At 34.5% G+C, this 25,300-nt stretch overlaps 1 protein-coding gene across 1 annotated transcript in view; it reads right to left on the bottom strand.

Annotated features, from left to right (window-relative positions):
• IQUB (IQ motif and ubiquitin domain containing) overlaps positions 1-25,300 on the bottom strand; it is a 101,249-nt gene that overhangs the window by 7,624 nt on the left and 68,325 nt on the right. Inside the window, exons 10-13 of the mRNA XM_052001377.1 lie at positions 9,747-9,917; positions 8,859-9,035; positions 5,537-5,785; positions 768-953 (exon numbers count right to left, since the gene is read on the bottom strand). Of these exons, the coding sequence (XP_051857337.1) occupies positions 768-953; positions 5,537-5,785; positions 8,859-9,035; positions 9,747-9,917 (783 nt within the window). The remainder of the gene's footprint in view (positions 1-767; positions 954-5,536; positions 5,786-8,858; positions 9,036-9,746; positions 9,918-25,300) is intronic.

Below are 25,300 nucleotides of genomic sequence, written 5' to 3'. Positions count from 1 at the left end.
ACAACTTGTGTACCTTAGGCAAGTCATCCACCCCACCCACATCTCAGTAAAATGGAAGAATGGCTCCTTGTGTCCCTTTAGATTCTGGATTTTCTGAGGCTACAGTCCTCCACCTGCTTTTAACACCTGTGAACTAGTAGCCCTGTATGACTTTGAAAGATTTTTTTCCTATTCATTATCACATTCTCATAGCAGCAATACTAAAAAGACAAATATTAGTCCCACATTGCTGATAAATCTAAGTACAGAGAGATGTGTATTTGTATCCTTCCCTTACTCTGTATTCAAGCTAAACAATATGCACACAAGGGTTCCCACTTCCATGAATTTGCCTATGCCTCACGCCCAGAACAGACTGCCTCTCTCCTTGCCATCTCACCTCAAATAACCTTTTTCTCTTCTTTTTCAAGATTAACTTGAAAGACTTTTCTGATTTCCTCAATTATTAGTGCCCTATCTCCCTAACTACAAAGTATCAACCACTTTCTATATTTATGGTTTTTCTCTTTTTATTTATTCTGCTGTCCTTATATATAATCTTGTCTCCCCCAACGTAATGAAAATTCTTTCAAATAAACAATTGTTTCATTCTCTGTATTTGCTTTCTAAATGCTTATTGATTGAATAGCTAACTATTTTTAAATACAACAACCCAAAAAGATTTGGAATGCATTTAGAAAATAATTAACTCTAATAAAATTATCAAACCAATTGCTCCCCAAATACCCTTTAATCTTTAATTAAATAATACACTTTTTCCCCCTTACCTCTTCAAGCTTCTGTATCTTGAGATGAGCAGCTGCTTCATCTTTAGTCAAGAGAATACAGTTCCAAGGGGCCCATTCCTGTGTTTTATCCCATCGGACAGTGACCAAATCATAGAGATCATCCCAGGCACTGAGGGCTGACTGGGAAGCCCAAATGTTCTCAATCAGATACTGGAGATCTTGTAGCTATAAATAAAAGCAAATTTGTGAATGAATGATTACACTTAATAAAATTGTTTTTCTAGCTTTTGTGTTATATAAAATGTAGTTTGATTTTTAATTTTTTTTTACATATTTTAAAAACATATCACTTAAAAGAGCTCTATCGAGGTACAAAGCTCCTTGTTTTGAATGAGAATTGGTCAAAAGAGTTAGAAGTATGCAGGAATATACCTAAGATTCTTAAAGATATTTATATTTACTATATTGTATTTACTGCTATTTTAAAGGGGAAAAAATCCTCCCATCTCTGTACAAATAATGAGGCTATGACTACCTATTTTTTAATCTACAGATCTGCTTATAACATTCACTATTTTGGAAACTATCATTTCAACTTGAAGAATACAGTCCTAAAAAAAGCAGATCATATAAATGTGCTCTTTGTATACAAAGACAATAACAGAAAGATATCATCTCAGAGCAGGAAGAGACCTCAAAGACTGTCCAAATTATACTTGGACAAGAATGTCTACCACATCATATTGTTGAGGGGTGAGAAATGAGGGGTGAGAGATACCCTAACAGTAATGGGTTCCCAGGCCGGTGTCACGGGTTTTTGCAAAAGAATATTGCAGTTCTGCTCTCCAGGCGAGGTTTTTGGCAAAAAAATAAAAAAATAAAAAGGGTTTATTTTGATTGAGAAACAGCTTTTCTCTGCGGACTATTCCTGATAGGAATTAGCAAAGGTTTGGGTACATAGTGATTATCTTTAGGTTTCTATGGCCCGGGGCTAGGAAGTGGTCTCCAGATGAATTTGAGAGACTAATCAATAAAGAGTGGTAATTATACTCCAGGCCAAGATCTTCAATTGAACTGTAGGTGGAGATTATTATGTAGGGGAGATTATTTCCCCTAGGAAGAGGAGGGTAGAGTTGCTCCCAAAGGTCTGGAGGGTTGAGATTTAGGTTTTTTCCCAACCTAGGTCCACTCCCCCCAAAGATCAGGGGGATATAGTTCCTATTACAGCAATGTCTCTAAAAGTTCATCCCACAATCCACAGCAATAAGGCCCAAATAATACAGTTGAGGGTTCCCTTCCCCCTTGTACACACTTCTGTAATCTATTCCAGAAAACCAGAACCCACTGGGCTGCTTGACTGTTCACACAAATAGGAGACACAAGAGTCACCAATCCTATTCCTCCTGGCAATATGAAGGACCATTAGGACTCATTCTCTGCCATGCCCCTCTGCCCTGCAGACCCCTGGCTAGGTCATCTGACCTACTGGATCTAAGGATCTAACTGGGCCTTGTGTTGACAATTTTGTAGTTAAACATTATTCTGGGTTGTTTCTTTCAGCTATAGCTCTTTGAGCCCTGAAAAGAGCAATTGTTAAGCTTTTCTTACCTGTCTTTCCACCATAGAATAATGTTTGACACATAATAAGTATTGAATAAATTCTTCATTCATTCATTTGAATACCTCCTCTGAGAAGAAAGTCATCACTTCTCAGAGAAAACCATTTTCCTTTGGAAATTTTTTTTCCTAATTGTTGGGAAGTTTTTTCCTTATATCAAGTCCTACCTTTGCCTCTCACCAATTCTCACCCAATTCTACTTCTGTTGTCTACGGAAGGAAGGATACTATTGATGTCAGAGCCCAGGGTCTACTCAAAAATGCTTATCTAGGACTGTGGAACAAAAAAACCTGTGCTGGTTGCTTCTTGTTTCCTCCAAAAAAACCCATTCTGTCTGATTGACAATACCTTGTTTAAAAAACCATCCTATTTCCTTACCCAAATGAAAAGACATCCTGGCTCCTCCCTTATCTTGATTTTCCATAGTCAGTTATCCTATTGACTGACTTAAAATTTTAATATGTAAAGCTCTCCCAAACTTTTTTTTAACTGCTAGACTCTCTCAGTTTGATCTTCTCCCTTTTGTGTCAATGAAGTCTTTTGAGACTATAAGAGAAGCTCTCTGAATTATTTCAAACTAACTATATTCTCAGACACTTCACTATTCCACATGACAGCCCTTCAAATGAAGTCATAAACTTTCCTTCTAACTCTTTTTTTCCAAGCTAAATACCTTCAGTTCCTTTAACCAACCTTTATGTGGAGTTTTTGTCATCCTTTCACCATCCTGGTCATCCTGTTCTGGATGCATTCTATCCTCTTCATATCATTCTAAAATTAGGTATCTACACCTAATCACAGCACTCTCAGATTTGACAAAATAGAGCAAATTATCAACTCTTTGACTCTGTACACAGGTAATTCATACTTGCTACTCATACTTGGTTAGCTAAGTGACTTTGACCTTTTTCCATTTAACTTGCTGGCAATACCCTCCTTACCTTTTCTTTGTGAACTTGATTTTTGGAACACACTTTTAAAGACAGATTTAATAATGTTTGCAGATTTGCACTAAAACTCTCACTTCTAGATGTTGATGAAATGTCGAACCAGGAATTAGACCTCTAGACTTAGAATTTTATTCAATTATGAGCTCCTGAAGAGCTATTTTTCAACTTTATATCACTAAGACCTAACACCATGTCTGGCATGATATAAATGTTGGATTGACTTGGATTTTTCAGAATAAAGATGAGTGAGTACTGAATATGAAAATCAACCTCATTAGTACGCTACACTAATAAACAATTGAGCTCACTATATGGTCATGTTGAAAGGTATTTAAAGCAAGGTTAGCACACGAAAAGAGAGTGAGAATCCACTCATTCACCTTTTTTCATTTGAAAATCATTTATTAAGTTTCTATTCCATGCAGAGGCACTGTTGCATGCCTGTGGCATTCCAAGGCAAACTCTCCAGTGTGGCTGGACTTGGCCTTCCCCCCCATATTTTCCAAGATTGCCAGAGATGTACCCTGCAGTCCAGCCAAATTCAGTGACTTGCTTTTCCCCAAAATCAGCATTGCATCTCCTGTCTCCAGCCCTTAATCCAGATATTATCTGGAAAGTACTTCTTATTTATCTCTGGAAATTAGGATAATTAGTTTCCTTGGAAAACTTTTATTGGTTTAGTAATCAGTGTTTTCTTCTACCTTAAATAATATTGCATATCCCTATCTTAAATGTTGTATTTCCCAATGGAGAGGAAGCTACTTAAGGGCACAGTTTGATTTTTGTTTTGTCTTTGTATCCTTGTTCTTAGCACAGTGCCTCTGCATAGAACAGACACTTAATAAATGTCCACAAATGAATAAATGGATTTTCATTCTCCTTTCATTTGCTAACCCTTTATTAAATAATAGAAGATGACTACTATACTCCTGCAAGATTATCTGTTCTTTGTGCTAAAATTGAGATTTACAAATACTCAGGCATATAAACAAAGGACAGGAAATTTTGTCTTGTATTTTATTTACTTTTCAACATGCAATACAGTAGTTCAGTTGTTTGTTACTGTAGAGTGCTAATGAGATCAATTATCGGGTTCAGCATTGTTTATCTTTATTCTCTAACCAAGTCAATCCAGACATTTATTTCATGCCAGGTATGGTGTTAAGTCTAAGTGATATAATGGTAAAAAGCAAAAAAAAACCCATCTGTTTAGAAGATCATAATCTAGTAAAATTCTAAGACTAGAGGCCTAATTCCTTGTTAGACTTTTCGATCGCTAATAGTATTTAAACCTAGAGGAAACAGGAAGCCTTGAGACATGTTTTGTTCAGTCTTAGAAGATATGTGTGCAAATTAGAAAGAGGCAAATTTAGACCTGATTTAAGGAAAATTTTTCAACGTAAGAGCTGTAAAAAAAAAAAGCGGAGTGGGCATCTCAGGAAAAAGTGGCTTCCCTGTCTCTGGAAGTTGGAAGACCTCCAGTCAAATAATTATTTTCTTTCTTTTTCCTTTTTCCTTTCTTTTTTTTCTTGCATAGGTTGGACTATATGAGTAATGAGGTTCCTTGAAATTATAAATCTCTGTGATTCTTCTAACAGTACTTTGCTGCAACTATGATTAAATCTACATGATTAGATAAATCAGTCATTTGCCAATAGTCCTGACTTCATCAAATACTAATTTTTGTGAAATGAATAAATCTAAGACATTAAAATAAAATGTAATATATTTCCAGCAGCAATTAATTACTACAACATAATTAATTAATTAATGCATTAAGAATGTATTAAGAGTTTACTTCCAAAAAGTAAACTCTATTTACTGTTAATAAGGATTTGAAAAAGAGGCCTATTTCATGAATTATCATCATTTTACGAAGCAAAAGCCACCTTCCTTCTTGAGGGTTGGCTTTCTAGGTCAAAGATAAATCAGTTCCCAAAACAAAGAAAGAAGCTAATGAAGATCTAAACCTATATAATGCAAAGGTATAGAAAAAAGACTACCATATTATGTAGAGGACATCATGGGTATACCTATGCTTTCAGAATGGAATCATAGGAAAGTGGTTTAAAAATTTTGCATCCTTCTTGATAACTATACATATATTCAGTCAACATAGTTCTCACATGTCACTGTTCTTGATCAGAGTGACTATCACTTCACTTGAAAATGCTATATAGAGAGTCAAAGAGAGACAATCAATTCTACGATCAATCACTAATGGATAATATAGATCATACCTGTATCAGGTAAGCAATCTGAGAATCATCTTCATAATCAGCTTCTGATTGATAGAGTTGTTTGAGTAAAATCTTATATTTCAAAAATGCTTCACGTTGTCGAGCTTCATTGTCAAGCATACAGCACTTGCGACATTTGATAATATGGTATGAAGTGGATGAAATGGAGAACTCTGTAGATGGCAAATACTTCCCACAACTGTGACAAAAGTAAACATTCTTATAAAGCTTTGCCGCATCTTGAGGAACCTAAATAGAAAAATTGGAAGATTTCAATCTTATGTCAATCCATAAGATCTGATCATCTAAAAATTATGAAGCCATTGATCAATATATGTATGAATGTATATTAAAATGGTATTTAACAATATTTGCAAGTCTAGGAATTTTTTAAAAAACTCAATACTAAAGCATTTACTTTTCAAAAAGTATAACTGCTTAAACACTTTAGAGAATGGAATGTCACCAACTGATTTAGAAAACAACAAATTTCTGTGAAGTTATTAAATACATTCCATTTTAGGAATATCATTCACAAAATACCTTATAATTTCAAAATGTATATACTTCTTGTGACATTCAAAATAACCTTCTGTTTAATGAATGGTAGGCAAGAATATTTCCATTTTACAGGTAGGAAAACAGACTCAAAGAAATTAAATAAATTGTTCTAAATTATAAAGATTGTGAAGAACGAATAAGTGACAAAGTATTTATTAAGCTCTTATTACAGGCAAAGCATTGTCTAAGCAACAGACATAAATGGAAAAAAGAAAAACTAGGCAGTTTCTCTTCTCCAATAAGTATTTACTGAGTGCCTACTATGTACCAAGTACTAGAGAGAAAACACATATAGGTTAATAAAGGATAAAGAATTCTTCCCAGGATAAAGACCTTCCAGTAAACAGGGAATTAAGTTTGTGTTCTTTAAATTAATCAGTGAAGGGGCTAGAATTCTTGTCTCCTGACTCCTAGGAAATCTTCTTTTTCCCCCCGTGGTGTGTATGTAAAAAGATAGTTTAGATTTTGCATTTACAATAGCGAATTGCATTACTTATTCTAGTGAGACTATGTCTAGACAGCATAAATAACAGGACTATCAATTAGATGATCTAGTTATTTCAGTCACCTTACCAACCAGTTTGGATTACCTATAAGAACAATAACATTATTTAAGGGGAAATTGGCCATCTAAGGATTTCGGAGGAGTAGGGGATAGGAAATGATTCAGCTAACAAACAAGTTTATTCAATGTCTCAGCGTTGGCTGTTTAGAATGTCAGTGAGGAGGGTCATGAATATATCCCTTCTGAATACCCTACTCTAAAAAGGTTTCTTAACCTGGGGTCCATAGATTCCTCCCTGCCACGGGATCCTTGAATAGACTTCAGGGGTCTATGAATGTGGATGGGAAAAACATTAAATCTTCGTTTTCACTAGTTGTTGGTTTCCTTTGTAATCCTATACATGTTACTTTACACATTTGAAAGCATTATTCAGAGAAGGGACTCGTGTTTTCACCCGAGTACCAACAGGATCTATGACCCGAAAAAGGATTAAGACTCTTAAAGGTCTAAATCAACACTGACTGCTCCCTCAAAAGAGGGAGGAATTAGTACAAAAACCAAAGAGACAAAATTTCTGAGTTCATTTCTAACTCTGTGGTTAGTGAAATGATCTTGGAAAAAGTTCTTTATCTTCCTGTTTTGTGGTACGAAGTAGGAGAAAGAATATCAGTGTCTTTGCTGCCCCTTCTCGTGTTCAGATCATGGAAAGTCCAACCCTTTTGCATGCTTTTGAAAAGGTAAAAGAAAGATGCAAAATGGTTGGACCATCTATGACCTGAACATGCGAAGGGGCAGCAAAGACACAATAAAAAACATAAAGCCTTCATTATCTTATGAATGACCAGAAAAAGAAGTAGACTAGTCATGTGATAAGAAAGAGCTACCAGAGACTGCTACACAGAGTGCTGCCCTGGAGATATTAAAAACGTGAGGGAAAGGCCTTCAGTGAATTAAGAAGGACTTAGAGGGCAGGAATCACACAAAATGGAAGACACAAAGGAAGGATGGGACAAAACCACCATAGTGATGAGGTCACATGTCCAACGACTATCTGACCTAGGGAACCCCTTCCTAGATTCACAGGAAAGGGTCTTGTGGCAAATGCTAGAATCATTAAGGCTTTCTACAAAAATATAATTTCTGAAGCAATTAAGATTTACTTTCTTACATACTAAAATTTGAAAAAAAAAGTTATTTTTAATGGAAATCACATTGAATTATAGAATTTTCAGAGCTGTAAGCAATCTTCATCCTGTTTCAGGTCCAGTTCTCACATTTTTACATAGGGAGCAACTAAGGACCAGAGAAATCCAAAGTTTTGCCCACGCCTAAGGTGATTCATGACAGGGCTGTGATTAGACATACATCTCCTGGTTATTGATATATTTCCCTTTTCCACTACACTATGCAGTCTATTATCTTCATCTCTGCCTTATGAAAGAGACTGTTGAATAAAATTTCACTTTTTTGATGACATAGAATCATGATTGTGAATTTATCCAATAATATGGGGCTCAGTTTGGGGATGGCTTTTTGAGTTTGTCTTCTTCAATAACAGTTATTATTTCTCATTGTTGTTTTTGCCTATTTTAATTGTAACTCTCCTGTTTCTAATTTGTTGTTTCTGTTGAATCTGAATGAAAGCCTCTGAACTTAACCCAGGGAATGCAGCTCATAGGCTTTATAGCTTTATGATAATTAGTTTCGGTGTTCAGGGGCCTTTTTAATATACTTCCTGGGATCCTCTAGGCAGTGGTATCAAACTCAAATAGAATCAAATGTTTTTTATAGCATACTAACTCCAAAGAACCACAAACTAACATTATCTATGTTGTACTGTATTTTTACTTATTTTGTTAACCATTTCCCAATTACATTTTAATCCATTCAGGCTGCACTTGGGAGTTTTGCAGGCAGACCACAAATTTGATACCTCTGTTCTGGAAGGATGAGGTTGCCTTAGTGACTTCTGATTCACTGAGGTCATTTTCACAATACTACAGTCATATTCAAGAAAAGTGAATAGTGTTTCTGGTTGAATTTGATAAAACAGAAAACTTTAATCTAACTGTAATCTTCCCTCCACCCTGGGCAAAATGTTTAACTGACATAGTAAAAATTCAAATATTTAAATAGGTTTCACTGCTAAGTATTCATGGTGTTCAAAAACAAGCCTGTAGTATTTTTACATTTTTCCATATTAATTACACCTTAAAATGTAGAAAAGATAATATAGAAAAAGTTTTTTAAAAATACCTTAAGGTGTCTAGCGACTTCAGGGTTAAACAATGGTGTTTTAATATATTGAAGAAATAGTGTGGCTATTCTTTTTCTGAGTCCTTCAAGATTAGAGCTTTTAACTCCCCTCATCATAAGATCAACCTCTCGGTCAATCAATTCTAAGATGTCTTGGGTCAGTTTACATTCATGTTCCTACAGAAGATAAAAAGATTTTTGATAAGAGTTTATTAAGACCATTTCATTATTGATCAGTTTCCTGATCTACCATACAGAATATTTTTTTTAAAAAGAAACCAACACTTGTATTTTAATATGAAAGAGAGTGTTTGAATAAAAAAAATACCAGTAAAAAATAGAAAATCATTAAAAAAGAGATAGGTAATTAGAATAGACATGGTAATGCAAAAAACAATAGCAACTCGGATGAGCAGAGCAGGAAAAAAAAGATAATTGAACAAAAGAACAAGTAAGAAAATTAGAGATATATGACTATCAACTAATGGATAAATCTCATTTACCCAAAACTATATTGGGCTGTTCCCCAAATAGTCTGCAGATGTCTGACTCTGTAAGAATTAGCTCTGTGTTTTTTGCTTATATTGTTTCTCTTCCTACTTCTGAAATATTTTGTGTCATGCCACATTCTGAATTAAATACAAATATCTTATAGAAGAAAAAGATGAAAGTACAATTTAAGTCTCAATGGACATTTAATTATAAAACTACAAAACCATAATCTGTCAAATTTAAATAAGAAAAACCAGGTTCCTTGAGAATAAATAAATTTCATTCACATAATGAATCTATTAATCATTTTAATAATTATTTGCTTTGAGACATTTTGATTTTACATTAAGATTCATCAAAACATTCCTTCTAACACAAAATCAAAGAGAAAAGTACCTTCACAGTGTGCTTCAGTGTTAATAGCACATCTAGCCTCTCATCATCACAAATGTTTTTAATTATAATGCAGTTATAGATATCTTGCAGCTCTCTGGCTCTGATGGTATATTGTGTATCCATTACTGTTTCTTTGTCATTACATGATATCCACTTCTTTGGAGCTGAACACTTCAAAAAAAAATACATTTGAATTAATACTAATTCATTAAAGACTGAAGATATCTATTCTGTTTCTACCAACAAAAAGATTACCTAAATATGATGTTAATATGAACGCAATCATTGATAAGAATATATAATTAAGAGAATTAAAGATTTATAAGAAACATAGAAATGTTGAATATCAGAAACAGTATAAGTACAATAATTAGTCAGAAGACAAAGACTATTTTTAATCTTTTATTTGACAGTTTAATAACTCTTTGGGCATAATTCCAGATTGTTCTCCAAAATGGCTGGATCAGTTCACAGTTCCACCATTAGTGAATCAATGAACCAATTCTTCTACATCTCCTCCAACATTTGTTTTTCCTCTTCAATCATCTTAGTCAATCTAATAAGTACAAAATGTTATCTCAAGGATGTTTTAATTTGTATTTCTCTTAGCAATAATGATGTAGATCATCTTTTTCATATGACTATAATTTGTTTTGATCTCTTCATCAAAAAAGTATCTTTTTACCATTTATCAACTGGGAACTAATTTTTTGTAGTTTTTGTATTCTTGTAGATTTGACAAAGTTCTTTATATATATGAAATACGAGATCTTTATCTAAGAATCTACTATACACATACACACACATATGTGTGTGTCTAATGGTAGCCATCTCTAGAGAATTGAGAAGAAAAAAAAAGAAAAAAAAAGTCATATAATTTTATTATGTATTTTAAAGGAATAGCAAGTTATATAGAATAAATTTGCAGTTTCACATACAATCATCATTTTTTCTATTCTAATGTGTTATGGAAATGTTTGTTTCATTTCTTAAATTCAAAATAAATTTAAAATATTTTGTTTTCATGAATAGTTATAGTGCATAGTATGGTGAACTAAAAAGGGATTATATAGAGTCATCCATCTACCAAAATGAAGAAACTATGTTTCACATACTTAAAACTATTGAATAGCATTATGATGTATGATTAGTATGAATCCTTCAGTTCCTAGATACCTCCTAAACACTGTCATTCAGCTCATCAGTTACTGGATTTCTGTGCAAAATAGGATATGGGCCTTTTAAATACTGTAGTGAATTGCTTGTACCATAGAAAAGAAGCCCAGCAGAGAACTGCCCAGAAAAATTTTGATACACTTAAAGGGAACATCTTCATGCATAGATAAGAGCTGATACAATTTTGAAATTTTCATAAAATAAGAATATGAAATATTATGGACTAAAAATTTTGGAAAATGTGATAGAAATGATGTGGAAACTTCTTCCAAGGAACCAGCGTGACGCAATAATAATAATAATAACATTGGCTTTACCATCAAGACTAAAATGTTTAGAAGACTGCCTCTAGAGGACAGAATTTGTCAAATCCATACTAATACAGTAGATCAACAATTTATTAGTAAGAGAAATACTTATTTTTTAAACTGTTACAAAATTACAAGGTATTATTTCAAGAGTCATTGTCCTTAGTAATTTCTGTAAATGTATATTCTCTGGGTCTAGAGATCTCTACAGGTCTTAGTTTCATTTATCTATCATTACTCCAATTTTGAGCTTTTATAGCTCTGAACTCAAAATACTAAACTGAAAAATCCCAAATTAGCATTTAGTCTCTGGTCTGTTTCCCTTAATCTTGCCGCATCTACAACCCTAGTCAATAATTGCCTGGTCAATAGCCACTGACCTGATCTGGAAACATTTAGTTTTTCACACTAGGAACTATGAGAGACTGGGGAAAGTGACTCCTATCCAGATTCTTGTACCTTCCACTGACTTTTGTGTGTGCATTCATATATGTGTTTGCGATTGGGAGAGGGAGAGGGAAGAGATAAACAGATGAACTGAATAGGTTAAGGATTAAAAATACATCAGTGCAAAATAACCTAAAATTACTTCTTTATGGATAAAATACAGGATATGACATGTTTTACAATAATTTGATACTTGGATACTGCAACGTGGAACTTTATATATAATATATATACATAGACATGTACACATATTCTCATTGATATGGGTATTTCCTCCTCTTGCCTATAACAACTTACACGTGGCTTCTCATCCAGTGTGATTCATGTCTATGTTCTTCCCATAGATCTTTCACAAAGGATCTACCCAAAATGCTGGCAAGTTAATTTTCTTCCTTATATATAATTTATCTGAAACTAGGGTATGACAGTTCAAGAGATTGATTCATGAAATTACTAGATAATTGTTTTGAAGTTGGATATATCTGATGGCTGACTGGAGACTATTTTTGATAGCTTTGGCCCTAGTTACAGCATGCTGCCTAGCACGCTATCCCCTGCGGCACTTAGCTGTCTCTTGGATGGGTGTTTGAAATAGCTAAACAGAGACAGATATAAAGTTATATTACTAAAAAAAAGTTTCAAATTATATTTGCAATTTTCCATTCAAATTTCTTTTTAGAAGCATAAGGTTGGGTAATTTTACATTGACAAGTATTGGGTCAAATAATTTTACAATGAGAAAAAATGAAGTTTTTTTTAATAATATTTTATATTTTTCAGCAATTATGATATTTCTTCTATTCCTTTCATGCAGGTAATTAACAATGTTAATTGGTCAACTAAAGGACAAATTAAAAGTAGATTCAAATAGGTTTGTAGCTACAAAGGAAGTTTTAAAATCCATTTTCAGGATTGGCCTCAAGAATAACATCAAACCTCAGAAACCATAAGTGATGTAGATTATTAAAATAAAAATCTAAAATTAAGTAATTTATTTTAAAACTGACAGAACTAATTTGAAACCTATTAAGCACTTTGAAGTGGAATGGAAATAACCTGATTATAAAATAGTATAACATTTCAGACTGATGAATTAGAAATCAAAAAGTGTTGTTCTAAATCAAGAGTCCTCAAACTTTTTAAATAGGGGGCCAGTTCACTGTCCTTCAGACTATTGGAGGGCCGGACTATAGTAAAAACAAAAACTTTGTTTTGTGGGCCTTTAAATAAAGAAACTTCATAGCCCTGGGTGAGGGGATAATCATCCTCAGCTGCCGCATCTGGCCCGTGGCCGTAGTTTGAGGACCACCTGAAATTCAGCCTTCTTATTGTTGGTTCCATACAGAGCAAAATTCAATTTCTGTTTGAAAGGATTTTCAAGGCATTATAATGGTTTTGTAATTTTAAGCCAACTTTTTAATTCAATGTTTCATGTTGTCTCAATTGCTATATATGCTTTTCTTCTGCATAATTTTACTCTGGTAGTCAGCAAATCATTTCATTTGTAATAATCCAGTTATGAATCTTTGTTTCAGAGATTCCAATCTCAGCTAATCAAACATTAAAAGTATTACAAAATGTCATTCTTTCCCTGTCCTTCCTGTTGAATATAGTGATATTCTGCCATTTAGCTAGGGCTCCATGTAATTTGAAGCATTTTCACATAGAGTATCTCCTACCTACCCAAATCCTGCTTAGCCTTCATATCTACTTCTTCTATTAAGATTTCTCTGACTGTTCTATCCCACTAGAATTTCTCACTAATTTGATCTCATGCTTTTATAGTCAATACTAAAAAGTTTAGCACTTAATTGTTTTCCATTTTATCCTGACATTGCAACTCTATTGTCTGCTTTCATAATTTGGATGTAATCTCTTGTCCTAGATCCATATTGGAAGCTCAATAAATAGGTGAATGGCAGATGTGATACTTAGAATCAGTCTGAAGAAGGAGGTAGGGAAGTGCTATTATTTCCATATGAGAGATATGAAAGCCTGAGGAAAAGTATCCTATTCAATGTCAAACAACAAACTTAGTCAACAAGGTGATAATTGGCTTGCCCACCCTCAAAGAGCCTAAGTCTCTTAGCTCCTTGTCCCATGCTTCTTTCATTGTTTTGCTGTCTTTCACTTTTCACAGTACAAAAATGTATATAATATATTCTCTTCTTATGCTATGTCTTGAATCAATTCAAAGTAATACCTATTTCTATACTACCACCTTTCTTCTGTATATCTTTGAAAGTTGCTATCAAAGAACCTGAAAATTGAAAATTTACCATATTGATAATTTGGGGCAATGGAAGAGATAATTTAAAAATGACTTTAAGATTTGCAAAATGTTTTACCTACATTATCTTATTTGATCTTTACAATATCCAGAGAGGTAAATGCTACAGCTCTGATTATCACCATTTTAGAGATAAAGAAACTGAAGATAAGAGAGCATAAGTGACTTTCCCATAAGCCCATACCTAATTATCTAAATTAGGCCTTGAATCTAGATCTTCCTAACTATAAGGGAAGTGCATTGTGGTCCCTTTAAGAAACTGATTTGTGATCTTTTCAAATTGGTTTGTGATTCAGATTACTCCCAGCCTCTCCTGGCTGATGCATTATCAATTCAAGAAGCTAAGACCTTTGATTCACAAATCCTGGTCAAAAGCACCCCTTTGAATTCCAATAGGAGATTCTGGCTTGTCCCAGCCCCCACCCGATCTGAGCCAACTTGGGCTCTCACAACCCTCATAGGATCTGAGCCAACTCGAGACTCTACCCACGGGCCTCCTTTAGCTAAATCTCTCATTATAAAAGAGCCAAAACAAAATCCTCTCTCTGCAGAGGTTCCAAACATGCCAGCTATGCCATGCTTGGCATCAGGAGCTTCTGCCCACTGGAATAGTTTCCAGTGCCCTCTTCTCTCTGCCCTCACCTATTTCCTTAACTAGCTTGAACCTTACTTCCAAACCCCATAATAAACCTCTTTTATCAATCTAGGTTTTGGGGTCTGAAAATTCCTTTACAGGGGACTCTTGCGCCACCAGAAAGGGAATCCTCAGAACTCCTTACCCTTGCACCGAATTGTGAAGGGTTGCAGGGAACTCCATCTGACTTCCTGAACCCCGAACCCGCCACTAGACCTCATTTAACTCCCTGAGCACCAGAAATCCTAATTTCATTTGGGTACCCCAAATCTAAACCTCATCATAAGCCCAATGCTCTACTACACTACTTAGCTATTTCAGGGAAATTGTATTATATATTTGGTTGTTTCTTTGCAAAATGATACCGTTAAATCATAAATTAACTAGATTTGTAACAAGATTTGAAAGAACAAATAGATTTTACTCTTTCAACAATAAACTTTTTTAAAGTAAAAAATTTAATCTGAAAACATCAATGCATCCCTTTATGGAAGAGAGTGCAATTGTACATGCTCCTCGTATAGTCCCCCAGACATAGAAGTGGAGTATATTGTTATTAATATTTGTATATCTAGGGAATTATTCTCTCCTTTGTGTCAAATTTCAGGCAAGAGAGACTAATGAAAGTGAAGACTGACCTACCTATAAAACAGAAAATAAGATTCACTGCATTTTTGGATATTTTTAAAAATTTCTCTCTCAAAGAGTACAATTTATTGAAATTTGCCTAAAAGTAGGTTGGTTTTTTTTATTTAAAGGCATTATGCAAAAGGAGACAAAACACTCATAAATAAAAAAATCAGCTTCACCAACAACTAAACTTGCAACACTAATAATGTGGTCTTCAGTTTCAGAATTCTCTGATTTCAGGCCTTCGAGAATTTGCAATTGCAAACATGAATATTTCAAATGGGTTAATTTTCTTTCCTAGCTTTCTTCTTCCCTAGAGTGTCCTGGCAGCAATAAGAAATGCACAATAATCTCATTCTTTGAATTGCTTCAGAAAGTGGGCCCTTTGTAAATATCAGTTAGCTGCCAACAAATGAGACAGAGCAGAACATCAGAGGTGCAAAACATAAGAACAGCAGGAAGAGAAGAAAAAGGAGGAGGGTTGAGGGGCTAGAAGAGAGAGACAGAGAAAGAGGCAGAGAGAGAGCACACACAAACCTTATGAGAATCAGGCCTCTCAAATAAGATAAGGAGAGGGAAATGGTTGAGCTGTTAGAGTAGATCTTTTTCTTCCCCAGTTAATACTTAGTTCTCAGAATGAACAAATTAAAAATAAAATTAATTTTTAAAAAGCTATTGAGTGGCAAGTTCCTTTCCTTTTAGAAAATAAAAGAAAGTTTATTCATCTACAGGGTACAAGCCCATTTAAAGCAGGGTATAAGGGAACTTGGAAAAGGACAATAGGAAAGTGTGTTGCTTTATCCTATTAGGCGATATGAAAAAATTAAAATGAACTTATCAAAATTAACATATGGTAATTTTCAATTTCTTTAACTTTTTCCTTTTTTTTTTCTCTTAAAGGTTGAGAGTTTTAGGAAGTGAAATGAAAGAAAGAAACAGCTTTATAATGTTATAGGGAAAAACCACCTATGTCAGTCAGAATAAACAGCTTTTATTTAATAAGGGGTAATGACAAATGAGGATCAAGGTAGCAATTTTGATTCCAAATTTATTGACATGAATTTCTTCATTTCTTAATTGTGAATTCTTTGAAGTCATAAAACTATAGAAGTTGGCAGCACTGGGTGTGTTAAAATTAAAAATTCTATTTCTAATGTTCCAACCAGTATTTAGATTGAACTTTTTATTAAGAGGTAAGAAAAACAGTGTAGAAATCAATACTGATTAATTCATTGTCTTGCTTTAGTTAACTGAAATAGTTTATTTCATCACTCTTTGAAATTCTCTATTCTTACGAAGAAGTTTAGGAATATAATACTGGCTCAATGAATTATATCACATTTTGTACTCAAAGACAAAGATGTTAAAGACCAAACAAAATTTCACAACTCCAAAGTTATTTTGCTCTATTATAGAAATATGTTTTCCTCTTGTCTAGATATCTAAACAAGATCAATACTGTATTGCTATCTTTAAAAATGGTTGCTAATTATTATATACAGAAAAGATTTGATCTGACCTAGACCTGTGGAATTATTTTAAAATATATAATTTTGCAATCAAGATAGGACATGGAAGTAAAATCAAATCTACAAATATTTATTGACTGCCTATTGTATATGAGAGTATGATCAGGGCCATAGGATGGACACATAGAAATTTTTACAATATATTGTAAATACAGATATTTAGATTGTGATTGTGAGCTGCTAAAGCATGGGGACTGTCTTTAGACTCTCTTTCTATGCTCAGAATTTAGCACACTAACCATATGATATTAAGCACAAAATAGGTGCTTAATATAAATATTTGACTATCTAAATCAATTATTATTTTACCTACTATGGCCCTCAAAAATAAGGTACCTAATATGATGACAAAAAGTATTCTATAATTAGTTATACAATATTTTAGTTTATTCCAAGTGACTCTTCCTCTTTACCCATATATAGTTACATCTCAAACTCTTTCTATCTGGCTTCCATCCCCAGCACTACTCTAACTGATATCCCATCCGAACTCTAACCCACTCCCAAAAAATAATGAACTCTTTAATGACAAATTCTAAACTGCTTCTAAGTTATTCCCCTTAAACTCTTAGCATAATATGACAATTAACAATATGCTCTTTTTTTATCATTTTATTTTTCCTTCGCTTCAGTGACACTATCTTCCCCACAAAGACTTTTCCAGCTCTCCTTCGGCTCTCCCATATACCACCCCTTCTCTCACTCTCTCAGCTGAGAACCTTTCCTCATATATCACCAAAAAATTGAGGCTATTGCCAAGAACAACCTCTTATTCTCTCTCCTATCAAATCATTTCGATGCATTCTACTACTACCTTCTTCAATCATATCTCACATAAATAGAGTGCCTTCCCCCTTTCCAAGTCTGACTCTTCTTCTTTCACGAGTGATGCTATTCTACCCCATCTCCCCTGGGAGATTCCCCTTGTGTCATACTCACTCTTATTTGTTTTCAATTTCTTCCTGTCTAATGGCTGCTTCTTTACTGCATAAAATACACCAAAATCTTCTCTATCTTCAAAAACCTTTACTCTGATCCATCCATTCTCACTAACTATCATCTATATTGCTCTTTTCTTTTGGTGCTAAATTCCTTGAAAAGGTCATCTACAACTGGTGCCTTACCTTCCTTTAAACTCTTATCTCTGCATCTGACTTCTGACTGCATCATTTAAACAGAAACTGTTCCCTCCAAAGTCACTCTTTAATCACCAAATTAAATAGGCTTTTCTCAGTTCTCACTTCTACAACTTTTGACAACACCGTTGATCATCCTTTTCTCCTTGACACTTACTTTGCTTTAGATTTCTAAGATCTTGCTTTCTCCTAATTATCTTTCTACCTGTCTGACTGCTCCTTAATCAGTCTCCTTTGTTATATCTTTATCCAGGTCATGCCTAGTAATAAAAAGTGTTTCCAATACTCTGTCCTAGGCCCTTTTATCTTCTCCCTCTATATTACTTCTAGTGGTGATCTCATCAGGTCCCGTGAATTCAAATATTATCTTTATGTAGATGATTCTCAGATCTATTATCCAGGTCTAATCCTTCTCCTATTCTACATTTTCAAATCTTTAATTGTCTATTAGATATTTTGAACTGGGCGTCCTGTACACATTTTAAAATTAAAAGTTCAGAGAAGATTCTGGGAAGATAGCAGAGCTGGTCAGAAAATTCCAAGCTCTTCAAATTTCCCTTAAAAGACAAAATACAGGGGCAGCTAGATGGTGCAATGGATAGAATGCCAGTTCTGAAGTCAGGAGGACCTGAGTTCAAATTCAACCTCAGGCACTTAATACTTCCTAGCTCTGCGGCCCAGGGCAAGTCACTTAACCCCAATTGCCTCAGGGGGAAAAAAAAAGACAAAACAGAGCCTCAGGGTGAACATAAAGTGGTAAAAATAAAAAAGAGTTGGAACAGAACAATATTCCTCATGGGACAATTGGAAAAGATCCAAAGAAAGATTTTGGCTGTACATACGGCAATTTTATTTCTCTTTTCCTATTTTCTATTTACATCTAAGGTAAAGGAAAAAAGACTGTAATAGGTCAAAAACTACATTCATTATTTACCCTGCCAACAATTGTCCCCTTTCCTAACCTTCCTATTACTGTGAAAGGTACCACCATACTCTCAGTCACCCAGATTCACAATTTAGGGATTATTCTCAACTCCTCACTCTCCCTCACCTAACCTTACCCACTCTCAAAGCCTATGGATTCTACCTTCACAACATTTCTCATAAAATCATCTTCTCTTCTCTGACACTTGCCACCACTCACAGAGGGACTGCTGTAACCTCCTGCTATTTGGGCTCCTTGCCTCTAGTCTCTTGTCATTCTAGTCCATCCTCCAATTCAGCTATCAAAGAATTCAGTAAATTGCAATGCTCCCTATTGTTCCAGGAGCAAATATAAAATTATAAAATTTCTTGTTTGGCTTTTCCAGCCCTTCTTGACAAAACCCCTTCGAGCATTACCAGTCTTCTTATACTCTTTTCCATATACTCTGATTCAAGACACTAGGCCTCTTGCTGTTTCCCATACAAGATACTTCCTTTGCCTTCTCAACCATGGAAATTTTCAGTGGCTATTTCCCATGCCTAGAACTCTCTTCCGCCTGGCTCCCCTGGCTTTCCTTCAAGTCTCTTAGCTTAAAGTCCCACTTCCTACAAAAGCCTTTCCCAGGCTTCCTCAATCTTAGTGCCTTACAACTGACATTATCTACAATGGGTACATTTATTAATATGTAGAGCTTGGTTTGCGCACAGTTGCAAACATGTTGTCATCTTCATTAAACCATGAGTTCCTTGAGAGGGTCAAAGTACAATGTGCATTGGGGTCAAAGTACAATGTACCTGATTGTGGTAAATCAGACAATACAAGCAACAAACTGGGAAGGCTCTGCCCCAGGTCAGTCACAAGTAGGCCATGTGAACATCTGTAGTGTCTCTAAATGTGTGCAGCTCACCTTTCTTTTGAACTACTGCAATTCTGTTTTGCTCAAACAGCACAAAGCCTTTCTTTGATGCAAGCAGCCATGCTGGTAGTCCTCTGCCAGTGTTTTTCATGTCTCACAATCGATTCCAAAGCTCTTTAGAGAGAACTTGAGGGTATCCTTGTATGCTTCTTCTGATCTCCATGTGAGCTCTTATCTTGCATGAGTTTGCCACACACATTTGTCTTTTAAGCAAATGCCTATTTTGCATCTGAACAATATGGCCATCAGAATAAGTCTCTCTGCAATAGGTTTTGAATACTTGGCAGTTCAGCTGGAGAAAAGATCTGCCTCCAGTATCTTATCTCACCAAGTGATCTCCAGAATCTTCAGAAGACAATTCAAATGGAAATAATTCAGTTTCCTGGCAAGAAGCTGATAGACTGTCCAGGTTTCACAGGCATACAACAATGAAGTCAGCATAATGGCTCTGAAGATCTTCAGTATTGTAAGCAGCCTAATACTTCTTCTCTCCCACACTTTCCTTCAGAGCCTCCCAAATACTGCTCTAACTCTGGAAATAAGCATATCAACCTCATCATCTATGCGTATTTCCCTGGAAATTATACCGCCAAGATAAATGAACTTTTATGCTTCTCACAGCATTCAAAATTTTTCCATTTGCTATAACTAAAGGTTCCATATATGGATGGTAAGATGCTGGCTAATAGAGAAACTCTGTTTTTTGGTATTGTTAAGCCAAAATTAGCACAAACAGCACAGAATCAATTCATATTCTATTGGATCTCAGCCTCAGAGGCTGAATTGAATGCACAATCTGTGATTAAAGAATCACACACTCACTTCCCTCTACTTTAGTCAGGTTTAGAGCCTTTTCAAGTTAAATAATTACCATCAGTAGCTGACCTTGATGCTAATTTCATCCTCACCGAAGGTACCCAACAACATCACTGAAAACCCCAGCATTCAATGTCTGCCAGTAAGAGGACTTCAGTCAATGCTTATGACATAACTCAACTTAGTCTTCCTCCCATTTCTGTGACTGGTTCTTTTCTATATACATTTCTGTCTTTCTAATATTCGTTCTCTACATTCTCTCTCACACATCATCTAAATCCATGTTTCAATTGTTACCTCTATGCAGATTTAGTCTACAAATATTTTTAAGGACCTACTTGATCAGAGTTCTATGTTAGGAACTGAGGAGATCCAGTGACACTGGGGTCCCTGACACTGATGCAGTGGCTGCTCTAGAGCATATGAGGTGCTATTGCCAATGGCCTGGGAGGCGGCTGTGGAAGGAGCAAAAGCAGGGGGCTTCAGGAGCTCCTAGTCCACAGAAAGGAAGGGGGTCAGACAACTCATCAGGAGGAGATGATAGGGGACTCTGAGTGCCCATATAGAGCTCTGGGGGACAGTTCCAGAATGGAGGGAAGCACTAGTGCCTGCAGGCACAAGGAAGCTGAGGCCCTGGTCACAATTCTGGGGCTAAAAGTACTACTATAACAGGAGGGTGAAGAGGAGCAGGGATCTTTCCTATGTCAAACAGAGTAGAAGAGCAGCATCCACAACTCTCCCCAGATCACACCAGTTTGGAAATAGTAAAAACTTAAAGAACGCTCAAACTAGCTTTGTGAACAGCAGCATGAAAAATCCTAAAACTTCTCCCACCATGGAAACAGAACCCAACTTTAACATAAAGTTAAAAGTCAAGAGTTAGGCTGGAAAAATGAGCATACAACAACAAAAGAACCTGGTTATAAAAAGGTTCTATGGTGACAATGAAAATCAAGACAGAAACTTAGACAAAAATAATAACATGAATGCAAGCAAAGTCTCAGAGAAAAGATATGTAGATTGAACATAAATCCAACAAGAATTCCTGGCAAAAGAAAGGCAGAGGAAATTGGTGAAATGATATCATGGAAACACAATCTAGATCACACAATATTTAGCAATTTCCAAATTAAAAAAGCAGAGGGCTTGGAATATGATGTTCTAGAAGGCATAGGAGCTAGAATTACAACTAAGAGTAACATACCAGGAAAACTGAATGTAATCATTCAGGGAGAATAAGGGATATTAAATGAAATACAGGAATTTCAAGCATTCCTGATGAAAAGTCTATAACATACTTTTTTTTAAAGCAGAATAAAAAATGTGACATTCAAACATAAAATTTAAGAAAAGCATGAAATGGTAAATATGAAAGAGAAAACAAAGAATTTAATAAGGTTAAAATATTTATATTTCTATATGGAAAGATGATATATGTAATCCCTAAGAACTTGATCATTATTAGGGAAGTTAGAGATAACTCTAACTCTAATCTCTAAAGGAAACAGACATAAGACAGGGGTATGAGTTAAATATGTTGGTATGATATCAAAAAAAATGAAGGGTTGAGAAAGTAAGTTGCACCAAGTGAAGGGATAAAGAAGATAAAAAATGTGGGAAATAATCTTACATAAAGAAGTATACAAAAGGAAGGACTTTTACAGAAGAGAGGAAGAGGGGGTATGGCAGGCAATACTTGAACTTATTCTTATTTTAATTGATTCAAAAAAGGAAGAATATGTACACATACTCAGCTATAGAAACCTATCTTACCCAAGAGGAAAGTATGAGAGGAAAGAGAATAAAATAAGTGGAATCAATAAAAGGGAGGGCAAAATAAAGGAGGCAGCAGAGTCAGACATAATATAAATCTTGATCAAAGGACAGGCAGTTAGGTAGCACCATGAGTGGAATGGAAAAACTTTTCATCATAAATCTGGCCTCAAAACAATTACCAGCTGTGTGACCCTGGTCAAGTCACTTAACTTTGTTTTCCTCAGTTTCTTCATCTATGAAATGAGTTGGAAAAGGAAATAAACAACTTCAGTAAATTTGCCAAGAAAATCCCAAATGGAGTCATGAAAAGCCAGATACAATTAAACAACAATAACAATAACAGAGTAAAAAAGAAAAAGAGATGGATAAACAGAAAAAAATAGAATGGAGGGAAATATATAGTTAGTAACTATAACTACAACGTGAATGGGATGAATTCACCCATATGTAGAAATGGATAGTAGAATGAATTTGAAACCAGAATCCAGAGATACACTATTTACTAGAAACAGAAAACTTGAAAATAGAAAAACACACATAGAGTTAAAATAAGGGGCTGGGACAAAATTAATTACAGAGCAGCTGAAGTTAAAAAAAAAAAAAAAAGGTAAGAGTACCAATCATGATCTCACACAAGCAAAAATGAAAACAGAACTAATTAAAAGAGATAATCAGGGAAAATAAATTTTGTTAAACAGTAACAGGCAATGAAGTAACATAAATACTAAACATATGTTCACTAAATGGCAGAATATCAAAATTCTTATAGGAAAAACAAATGCGTTTTATAAGGTAACATATAGTAAAACTACGGGAGTGAAAAATCTCAACTTTCTCATCTAAGAACTTGAGAAATCTAATCATAAGAAGCAATAGAATTTTAGAAAAGTTAGATATGATAGTTCTAGAAAAAAATTCAATGAAAATAGAAAGAAATATACCTTTTCTGAGCTGTACATGGCACTTTCATAGAAACTGATAGCATATTAAGGCATAATAGTCTCTTAAACAAAAATAAAAAAGGAGGAAATATTAAGTGCATCCTTTTCAGACCATAATGAATGCAATTCACAATATAATAAAAGACCTTGAAAGCAGAAATTAAAAATCAAATGGACACAAAGTAATCTAATCCTAAAGAATGAATCAAAGAACAAATCATAAAAAATCAAAAGTTTTTATTGAAGATAATGACAACAATAAGACAACATATCAAAGTTTGTTGGAAGTATTCAAAGCATTATTCGGGAAATTTTATATTTCTAAATGCTTATGTCAGTAAAAGAGAGGAAGAGTAATTACTAAATTATGCCTGCAATTAAAAAAAAAATCCTAGTAAAAAAGTAATAAAAAATCCCCAACTAAACACAAAAATAGAAATCTGGAAAATCAAAGGAAAAATTAATTAAACTGAAATTTTAAAAAAAATTAGTGAACCAATAAAATTAGAATCTAGTTTTGTGAGGGGGAAATTTAATAAAACATATAAACCAATGGTTAATTTTATGAGGAATCAAAGAAAGAAAGAGGAAAAACAATGAAAGAAGAAAACTCGGGGGGGTAGTCGCAAGATGATGGATAGTAGACAGGTCTTTGTCTTAGCTCTTCCTGGTTTCCCTTATATCAATACCTTATCAGTCCTCTGAATGGGTTTGGGAGGGACAGAACTCACAAATATTTGGAGTGTAACAAATGTCCAGCAAAGGATATTTTGGAAGAACTTCAGGAAATGTTTGTGACAATCATTCAGGGAGATCCAAGGCAGAGAGGCTTCTGTGCATGGGGGAATCTAGTAGGAGGCTCATAGCCAAAATACAGTAATACTTCATTATTCTGTCCTGGTTGAGGACAGTGGATCAACAGACTAACCATGAGACCTTCAATGCAACTTACTAAAGGCAAATAGTGAGCCCCTGAACCCCAGAACAACAAGCGGTACTTGGCCATGCTCACCTAGCACAAGAAGGAAGCCGGCAGCACCAGCCCTGGAGCATAATGAGGCTCTGTCACCTATAGAGGAAGCTTGGGACAATCTCCCCTTTGCCCTAAGAGCAGGCCTCAACCTTTAAAAATGAGCAAAAAAGCAAAAAGAGCTCTGATCATAAATACCATTTATGGAGACATGGAAGAACAGACCTCAAACCCTGGAGGACACTAAAGATAAACTGTCTCCAGATGAAGCCTCAAAGAATATATGAGTTGGTCTCAAATCACAAGGCCTTCTTGGAAGAATTCAAAAAGGATCTTAAAAGGTAGAAGAAAAATGGGGAAAGAAAATGAAAGCTCTGGAGAAGGAAATATAGAAATTATCTGAAGAAAATCATTCCTTAAAAAATAGTTTTGGCAAAATTGAAAACAAAATCAACTCCTTGAAAAACAGAAGTTCTGAAATGGAAAAAAAAATCCAACAAACAAAACAACTCATTTAAAAGTTCAATTGGCCAATGCAAAAGGGGATAAAAAGCTAACTTACAAAAATATAGATTGCCTAGATTAACAGAGGAGGAAATAAATTATTTCAATAGTCTCATTTTAGAAAAAGAAAATGAACAAGATATTAATCAACTCCCTAAGAAAAAATCTCCTGGGCCAGATGGATTTACATGTCAATTTTACCAAACATTTAAAAAACAATTAATTCCAATACTATATAAACTATTTGGAAAAATAAGAAAAGAAAGAGTCCTACCAAATTCCTTTTATGACACAGATTTGGTGTTGATACCTAAACCAGGTAGGATCAAAGCAGAGAAAGAAAATTATAGACCAATTTCCCTAATGATATTGATGTAAAAACCTTAAAAAAAAATTAGCAAAGAATTTACAGCAAATTATCACCAGGATAATATACCATGACCAAATAGGATTTATACCAGCAATGCAAGGTTGGTTCAATATTAGGAAAACTATTAATATATTTCACTATATCAATAACCAAACTAACAGAAATCACCATTATCTCAATAGATGA

This window comes from Antechinus flavipes, chromosome 5, assembly GCF_016432865.1.
Source record: "Antechinus flavipes isolate AdamAnt ecotype Samford, QLD, Australia chromosome 5, AdamAnt_v2, whole genome shotgun sequence".
In the NCBI taxonomy this organism is placed as follows: Eukaryota; Metazoa; Chordata; class Mammalia; order Dasyuromorphia; family Dasyuridae; genus Antechinus; species Antechinus flavipes.
The sequence above is the reverse complement of the archived record's forward strand: the minus strand, read 5'-3'. Positions and strand labels throughout refer to the sequence as shown.